The 9643-nt window shown below is 42.9% G+C and overlaps 1 protein-coding gene across 3 annotated transcripts in view; it reads left to right on the plus strand.

Moving 5' to 3' along the window:
* Positions 1–6268, plus strand: part of iws1 (interacts with SUPT6H, CTD assembly factor 1) — a 46484-nt gene extending 40216 nt beyond the window's left edge. For all 3 annotated transcript variants that reach the window (XM_078563572.1, XM_078563574.1, XM_078563573.1), the window contains 3 exons: positions 1524–1580; positions 1869–1980; positions 5459–6268. In XM_078563572.1, coding sequence (XP_078419698.1) covers positions 1524–1580; positions 1869–1980; positions 5459–5584 — 295 coding nt within the window. In that variant the 3' untranslated portion in view covers positions 5585–6268. The remainder of the gene's footprint in view (positions 1–1523; positions 1581–1868; positions 1981–5458) is intronic.
* Positions 6269–9643: the final 3375 nt, after the last annotated feature.

The raw sequence follows: 9643 nt of genomic DNA on the forward strand, positions 1-9643 counted from the left end.
TGGTGTCTTTCTGAAGAGATGTGAACCTGACACCCCATCTGCCTGTTCAGGTGAATGCAAAAGATCCCTCAAAGAAGTAGGGCCCGATGTCCTGACCAGAATTGTTTACTCAACCAACACCACTATAAACAGATTGATTAGTTTATAATGCATCTTGCCATGCACTAACTGCTAACTGCATCGCACTTCCTTACTGCGTTGTGCTTCAAAAAACATTTTGGAATACCCTGCAGATGTCAAAAGCAATATATAAATGCAGGTTTGTTCTTTCCTGCTCCTCCTTCCCACAGGGTGAGTGGGACACAGCTTTCAACTCCAAGTTAGCTGAGCTGAAGAACTCATTGGGCAGAATTTTCTTCCCGTCGGGGGGAAAGTTAATGGGCAGGCGCGTGTGGGCGCGCTTCCGAACGGCGCCCCCGATTGGAGGCGTGGCGCCATTTTACGTGGGTGGGCCAATTAAGGCCCGCCCAGCGTGACGTCCGCAGGGAAGCGATATGCACTCCCTGTGCGGGCTGGGGGAATGCCTAAAATTGAGAGTGTGCTCTTTCGCGCACACGCACGAAAGAGCACACTCATCTCTCTGAGGCTAAGTGCTGCCTCGAGATCACCTTTACTTTCAGCAATATTAAAAATAGAAAAAAAAATTCCCTGACATGTCCCCTCATGTGACAATGTCGTATGAGTTGGTACATGTTCATAATTTCCATAACAAATTTATTAAAATTTTTAAAAACCTACATGAAACCTCATCCCACCGGTGGATGAGGTTTCATGTTTTTTCTAATTGCCGCCGGGGCTCCTGGCCTGCCTACCAACCTTAAGGTTGGACGGGCAGGTCCACTAATTACTTTAATTGATCTGTCAATGGCCTCAATTGGCCATTGACAGGTCGGCGGGCCCACAGCTGATTTTGCTGCGCCCCCGCCTTCCTGAAAATTTAAATGGGGCGCGGTGACGTCGGGAGTTCCGCCCACCCCATCCCCGTTCGCCGATGGTAAAATCCTGCCCATTGTGTGGAGATGCATTAGTCTAGAGATGCTTCCTAACTTTATCCTTTCTGGTGCAATGGAATGATGCATTTTGTATATAAAATACATCAAACACACCAAGTAGGAAGCTGTGTGTGCAGGAAGGAGGTCAAGAAATCAGAATGGAATCTCAAAGTCTTGAATAAGCAGAATATTCTGTGGTGGAAAGGACATGATTTGGGGACTAGAAAATGTTAGCATCCACTCTTCTGATCCTTTGTCAGAGTTGCCATTTACCCAAAACCTTTGATACTGATCCTTGGAAAATGATTGGTTCCTGTACATATCCCTCGTGTAGTATGACCTCTGAGTGCACAGTTTAGCTATTGGGCAAACCTTGAAATCCTATATATGCAGAAAGGAGGATAAGGGAGCTGCATTTTTATGTTGGTTTCTCTTAAGTAGTCTCAGGGCAGTGCATTTATCCAAGTCCTGCCTGTAAATACCTATACATTGTGAGGGGAATGGAATAACACTGTTTTTGTTTTTCTTTAGTTCTGGTGGACAAACCCCACGCAGAGATCTTGAGAAGGTGTTAACAGGAGAGGAGAAGTAAGTGATGCGTGGATAAAGTGAGCGAGGAATCTGGGGAAACAGCAACCACTGGCAATTTAAATAATGATGCACAAAACCAAGATTTGATGCGAGCTGTCATTCACTCATCATTCCCTTCATAAATGTTACTTTTTAAATAACTGAAATCAGGACGGGCATGGGATTGGGATTTAAATTATTTTAGAGTCTTCAGTAGGTATGAATGACAATCGAGTATTCTGCATACAATGGATCTGATCTTCAAGCATCCTCCACTTATATACTATACGCATCTTTCCATTTCAGAGCACTGAGACCTGGCGACCCAGGATTCTGTGCACGAGCCAGAGTGCCATTACCATCGAACCGTGACTATGTTGTTAGACCAAAGTGGAATGTGGAGATTGAGACAAGCAGGGTAAGTGATAAGAGTTTGGGGGGGTGGGTGGGATGAAATGTCATTCCAAAAAAGTCAATTCACGAAGGAAAAGACTTCCAGGCGGTACAGTGAAATGCCGACACCCTAGAGACTAGAATGGACACCCTAGAGACTAGAATGGATTCATGTGAGTTTGATTTCCCCACCTCACCCATGTTGAGTGAGGAGATGCTAGTTCTGTTCTGTGCTTCACCATATTGAAGATAGGGTTAGGGACTCGGGAGATCAGATTTTTGCTAACAGCCAAAATCTAGAGTCAGATTGACTGGGCCACAGAGGGAAGAGGTAACTGGGCCAATTTTTTGTTCAGCTCTTCTCGATTGGGGCTGGGCACAGAAAAGGAGGGCAAATCTTTCTCCTGAATCCTCCATTCAACCCTGAAGCATATCCTGGTTTGGTAGCTAGTGGGGCAACCGTGATCATGTTCATAAACATGCTGCCATGACATTGCCAGTATGTGGTACTCCTTGTGCTCCTGCTCTGTGTTGAACAGGACCTGTTGTTGTGTAATTGCTGTTTAGGCACATCTAACTTGTCAGTAATAGTTTACACATGTAACATTCCAAGTTAGTAGCATACTTGTCTGTGTTGCTGATTTGGTTCTTGCCATAACTAATTTAAAACTGGACTGATGTCATGGTACCATTCAGATCATTTATGATGCTGATTATCCTCAACTCAATAACCACTGTTCTCCTCTCTAATCACCACCGTGTCCTAGACATCCCACCAGACCCTGGTTCGAATGCATTTGAAGTAAGATTGACGCCTTATCCACATTTGAGTGTTACTTCCCTTTTTTTCTCATTAGTCATCAAGGAAAGAGGTAAGCTGCTTGGAAAAACACGAGATCGTTTGCAGAAAAGAGGAAGCTAAGCAGGATGCAAAGAGCTGTCAAATTTAGCATTGACAAGGATAGATGGGTGACCGAGGAAGCTGATTGAATGATATCTGTCAGGGAGGTTTGGCCTGACATATCTGTTTCTTGGCACATGCCACTGTTGCATGATGATGCTAATATTATGCTTCTGAGGGGCAGCAAATTGCTTCTCACTTCATGATCTGCACTGATTTTTCTCTATTGCTGTTTTTTTTGGGTAGAAAAATATTTTTGAACACATGGAACCTGTGTTAAAGGATTTTTCTGTATACAATTAACAGAGACAGTGAAGGAACGGTAATATAGTTCCAAGTCAGGATGGTGTGTGTCTTGGGGGGGAACTTGCAGGTGGTGGTGTCCCTATGCATCTGCTGCCCCTGTCCTTCTAGGTGGTAGAGGTCGCAGGTTTGAAAGGTGCTGTTGAAGGAGGCTTGGCAAGTTGCTACAGTGCATCTTGTATCTGGGTACACTCTGCTGTTTGGGTGTGCCAGTGATGGCCGGAGTGAATGCCTAAGCTGGTGGAGGGTGTGACGATCAGGTGGGCTGCTTTGGCCTGGATAGTGTCAAGCTTCTTGAGTGTTGTTGGAACCAAACCCATCCCAGCAAGTGCAGAGATTTCCAGCACACTCCTGACTTGTGCCTTGTAGATGGTGGGCAGACTTTGGGGAGTCAGAAGGTGAATTACTCACCACAGAATTCCCAGCCTCTGACCTGTTCTTATATCCATAGTATTTCTACAACTGGTCCAGTTAAGCTTCTGATTAATGGTAAACCCCAGGATGTTGATATTGGGGGATTAAGTGACAGTAATGCCATTGAATGTCATGGGGACATGGTTAGATTCTCTCTTGTTGGGGATGGTCATTGCCTGGCATTTATGTAGCATGACGTTGCTTGCCACTTATCAGCCCAAACCTGAATGCTATCCAGATCTTGCTGCGTATGAATATGGACTGCTTCAGTATCTGTGGAGTCAGGAATGGTACTGAACGTTGTGCAATCATCAGCGAACATCCCCACCACTGCCCTTATGATGGAGGGTTGATCATTGATGAAGCAGCTGAAGCTGGTTCAGCCTAGGACACAACCCTGAGGAACTCCTGCAGTGATGTCCTGGGACTGAGACAATTGAACATCAGCAACCACAACCATCTTCCTTTTTGTTAGGTATGAGTCCAACCAGCGGGGAGGTTTCCCATTGACTTCAATATTACTCCGGCTCCTTGATGCCACACTCGTTCAAATACTGCCTTGATGTCAAATGCAGTCACCTCTTGGGTTCAGCTCTTTTGCCCAGTCCCTTCTCTCTTCACAACTTTCTCAGCCAATTGACTTTGTTCCTGAGGATATTGATTTATGCTAGCGTAGGGTTCCACAAGCATCAATCATCCTGTTATTTTGTGATTGCAGGAAAGCTGTGGACCTGCGGTGAGGTGGGGACACCCCAACCAGACCAGTTTTTTTCTGATGGGCTGCCAGCATGCAGTTTCTAGCAGGAATCACTAAATAGTGATCACGAGCTGTGACTGAGGTCCCACCTCCTTCCCCGCCAAGGAATTCCAAAGCCAATATATTGCTGCCCAGTTGAGATTAGCTAACTCAACACAGTTCAGAGTATGAGCTTAGATTTTTTTCTGCTCTATATGGCTGCGCACCATAGTAAATAATGCATTTAGCCAGTGATACATCAGTGGAACCGTCCAAATTCTAGTTCGCAGTTTAAAGCATCTGAGTCCTCAAGATACATTAGAACAGTTGGGGCTCTACACTTGAGAGACAGGTAGGATCAGGTGTGACCTGATTGAGGTTTTCAAGATGGCAAAGGAAATAGATTATGTTTGAATTGAGTTTGTTCCAACTTGATAGATTATGGAGGATCAGAGGTCACAATTTTAAATTGTACAAGGAATTCTGAATCAGAATGAACTCCTTGATTAGTTTTCATTGTTGTCTGGGAGCGGTCGGAGAGCATTTCTTAGATTTTTTGCTCCCAAATTTGGCCTGGGTCTTTCAATGGTTTTTCACCTCTCCCAAGAGATTTTGGTTTTTTGGGTGGGGTGGAGAGAGTATATATTGTGATATATCACAAGTATGTGGACCAGGCCAAATGAACGAGAAGATCTTTTCTGTTCTCCAATGTTTGTAAATTTGCTTTCAGTGTACTATTACAGCCATTTTGAAGAGCGCCAAACGCTTTCTGCATCAGTCAGTTTTAAGTTGCCATTTTGAAAAGCCTAAAACATAGGTTTCTTCTATGAGCATGGTGAAACCTTGTTATAAGAGTATTCCTTTGACTCAGGATCATATTTCATATCAAAGGACTTCAGTGGCGTCATTGGGGACGAGAGCTTTAACCTACTTGCCCATATTCAAAGTCAGTGTTGATCATGTGTCTCAGGCAGAGATGTGCGCACACGCATTAGACTGTATGATAATTCTTCAAATTGTTTGAAAATGTGGGAGAGAATTTGATGAGGGGGTATATGTTTGCACATGTAAGTACTATAGTGACAGTAATATACTTGCCTGATGTTGGCATGTGCTCACTGATTTTGTGTTTTGTTCCTTCCACCCCAGGGATCAGTAAAGAAAACATTGAATCGCCTCGACAAACAAATGCGTCGATTTCAAGATATCAAGAAAATGACCAAATCGTCTCGGGCAGTAAAGATCAGCATCGAAGGCAATCGCATGCCCCTGTGATCCTTATTTATCAGTAACTGTACCTGGAGCTGAAGAATGTAGTGCAACAGTGTACACACAAGATTGTGTACTCCTACCCATCCGGCCCAGTGGAATCAATATACCTCCTCTGTTCTCTTCTGTTTTCAGGCATTCTTTTTAACAGTGGTTTGTTGAAGTCTTGGAATGTTGAACTACGGCTAGCTGTAGCATCTGAGCCCTGGATACCCTGTCGCCGTTCCTGACTGCAGCACATTTGGTGAGCCCACTCTACACATCAAAAGGATAAGTTTTACTTATCTGCAGACTGCATGTATAGAGGTTGGATAGACTTTTTTCTAAGCAAACTGGTGTCTAGCGTCAGAGGAACGCAGCTGCCTGGCATGGAGCCAAGTTGCTGTCCAATTAAATGGAGTGCGGCGGGGGTGGGGGGAAAGAAAAGGACTTTCATTAAATATAGATGTGTGCTGTGTTTGGATGTATTGTTTGAAATATCTGCTGTATCTGCCAGATCAGCACACCTCTCACATCGTTCTGGTCTTTAAGTCTTTCAGTAAGCTCTCATTAACTGGATGAGTCTGTAGGTGGATATCTTGGTTAAAGGTTGGGCTGATCTTCTTGATCAGGCAATTTGTGATGAAATACAATGTGATTGTAGGCACAAGCCACATTTTTTAAACAAATAAACCCCTCTTTGTAAAGGTTTGTAGTTGTCAGTAGTCAGTGGTTGACTGTAGACCTCACTCCTCACATACACTTCTTCCTCCTTTCATGTTGTAAATGGAAAGTAATGTAATAACCAGAAAATGGCTTTAAAGCAAACTTGTTGTGTAAGCCAGAGCTTCTCAACTGGGCCCATGGCCCACTGGGAGTTCCTGAGCAGGTTTTAAGGCATCTACCAACATGAACACACAGAATGTTGACAGCTGATTTTATGAACATAATTGGATCACGATGGAAACAAGAAATGAATCTTTGAGTCATGGCCTCTCTCTCTAGCACCAAAAGAAATGGAGAACATGTAGGGAAAAGAAATTGACGTGATAATAAACCAATCAGAATCGGAGTTTGGACAAGTGGCAACCATTGTGCTGTCCAATGAAAGCGAACCAAAGCTGGGGTCTCTCTATTCACACAGGTTGAAGTACGAGAGAGAGAGGAAGAAAAAGCAACGCAGTCTGCATGTGAGAAAGTAGCAGAGGTTGGTGTTTGGACGCAGCCTGTCAACGAAGACCCTGAAAGAGTTGGGGGGGGTGGGGGGTAATGGTTATGGCAAGGAGGTAAGACAGAAGTCTTTGCCCAGTGAACACCACTGAACATCAGTGCCAGAGAGAGAGGGGCCATGACTCAAAGCTTCCTTTCTTGTTTCCATAGTGATCTGATTATGTGCATAAAATCAGTTGGCAGCATTCTCTGTGTCTTCATGTTTTCTTTGCACTTCTGATTACTCCTTAGATGCATGACATGCGTGTGATTTCTCTCTCCCCACCAGCACTCCCCCACCCCTTCTCCAAAGAGTTACTTCTGCTACAGCACTAGGAATTACAATTGTATCCAATACTATATTTATACAGTATAGGCATTTAAAAAAACACTTGCTTAAAGCACAAATAACTTGCAAATTGGAAAGATAGTGTTGAGAGATATTTTTGGTCAGTCAGAGTGTGAAGAAGAGAGAGAATCTTTGCTCAAGAAAGGGAACCATCGGTGGATAGCAGTCATAGTGTAAGTAAAACAAATTGTTTAATTTGTAACAGATTTTTAAACAGGAAAGCTGCTTGTGTTGTGTAATGGGGGTCTGTAGAATATTTATAACAAGGGAAAGAACCTCAAACAAAAAGGTTGAGAACTTCTGGTGTAAGCCAATTGTTTTTGGGAAGAAGAAACCCAGGAATAGTACATCCTTTTGTCATGACATTATGTGTCTGCTTCTATTCAATTTTCAACAAATTTCAGAGTGCATGTTAACCTTTCTAGGAAGTTGCAAGGATGGTAAATAGTTTGGCAGGATAAATTCTACAAAAGAGGGAGATAAGCAGATAGATGTGAAGAGGTATGTAAACAGTGCCTTTCCTCATTCTGATTTGATTTTTAAATAAAAGAACTCTGGATTTTGAAAACAAGCAAAGCCCCTTTGTCTCAGAGGGAAATGGATGGACAGACAGACAGACCTTTCACCACCTGCCCCTAGAGGGAACTTATAAAAGTGATGGTACAGTGGATGGAGGATTCTGGGTGATATGATAGAAAAGTGAGGTGAAGGGGAGGGAACAGCTTGAGGGGTCACTCAAAAAGGACTGGCTAGGCATAACAATGGGAAGCAAGATGTGAGTTAGATAGGGAGGAAATGGACAGGGAACCACTGAGCCACATTGTCTTTGTAACCGGCGCCGCCCCCCGCCCCCCCCCCCCCCCCCCCCCCCTCTCCCAACCAGAAACTGAAGCCTAATCTCATTGGCTGCTTCTTTCTCTGCTACACCAAGCCATGTTAAGCACCACTTTGCACATGAAATAACAAATGAGCAGATACACAGAAAGAAAGGTAAGCAGGAGACCATATTCTCTGATTTATAGTGTACATTGCCGCATTATAATTAACATCTATATAAGACAGATAGGCACCTTTAAAATTGTCTGTTTTAACTAAATTCCACTGATAAATTCTCAGATTTTTCTAGGCTGCTAGGTTAGTGAAAGAAAATCTGCCCATTTCTCACTGTCAAAAGCAAGACTTCACTTTCTCAGTTGATCCTGTGATGAGCATGTGACACACCAGTGCAAAAACACCACCAGACTAATTCACGCACATCTCAGGACCACTTGCAGCGCTAGGTCTTGGAAAAGAAACAACGCGAGGTAAGTTATTTGGTGATATTGTTCATAGGCTGTAAAATGTTGCCACTTTCTCAGGGAATCTAGGATGGTGAATTATATGCAAGTACATGTTGCAAATGCATTAAAAGGAAGAATGCAAATATTGATTTCTGCCCACCCCCACCCCCAATCCTGAGAAACCTTAAATCTACCAGAAGCCATAGAATTGGAAAAGAATTTACTGGGTAATGTAAGTGAGCACTTCATTTTGCAACTCACTACTGACCGTGGAATTGAGACTGTGCACAACTGCTTTCAATCAGCTTTTCAGTGGATGTGGAATAGGATCTTTCCCCGTATTCTAGGAACATTGAAAATACACTGTAGAAACAAAATAAAGACAGCATCAAGTTGGTGTGATTGGAGTTTGATTGTTGGCTGTATGAAACCCAACTTTCTGCGCACCAAAATTTGAATAAATATATCCCTTTGTTTTCTGTATGTTTGCGACTAGCTTAATTGTGCCTTGTTTACCTTTGTTTTCTTGATTTAATGTTCAAAATAAAAAAGTTTTGTAGCCAGTTTTTCACTGAATTTATCCTGATTTTCCGGTTTAGTTGAAAGCAAACTAAAAATCACCAAAAGACAAGGTTTATAAATTGGTAATAAAATGTATTAAAGGTCTTTAGAGATGTAGTTGGTCACTTCAAATTTTGATTACTGAAATAAGAGGAAGAGAATCTGTCTGCAGCTATCTGCTGGCTTTTTTTCTCTTGGTTGGAAGGATACATACTGTATTATACTAAGTGCCACTTCAAAAGCTGTTGATCACTGACTAGATAGTTGAATAACTAGGGTTGTATGCAAATTTCACAGACAAAAATTCTTAATTGTTTTTGTCTAACTGCAGAGAATGGACAAATCAATTGATTACAAAAACTGAATTGCCTGGAAAAACTCAGCAGGTCTGGCAACATCGGCGGAGAAGAAAAGAGTTGACGTTTCGAGTCTTCATGACCCTTCTACAGAACTGAGTAAAATTAGGAGAGGGGTGAAATATAAGCTGGTTTAAGGTGGGGGGGTGGGGAGAGAGAAGTTGGGGGGGTGGTTGTAGGGACAAGCAAGCAGTGATAGAAACAAAAAACTACTGCGGATGCTGGAAATCCAAAACAAAAACAGAATTACCTGGAAAAACTCAGCAGGTCTGGCAAATCATTTGATTATTTGTCACATCAGGGGGCTGTTAATAAGATGCGGTTTTGTCCT

The sequence above is a fragment of the Cetorhinus maximus genome, chromosome 19, assembly GCF_964194155.1.
Source record: "Cetorhinus maximus chromosome 19, sCetMax3.hap1.1, whole genome shotgun sequence".
NCBI classification, from domain to species: domain Eukaryota; kingdom Metazoa; phylum Chordata; class Chondrichthyes; order Lamniformes; family Cetorhinidae; genus Cetorhinus; species Cetorhinus maximus.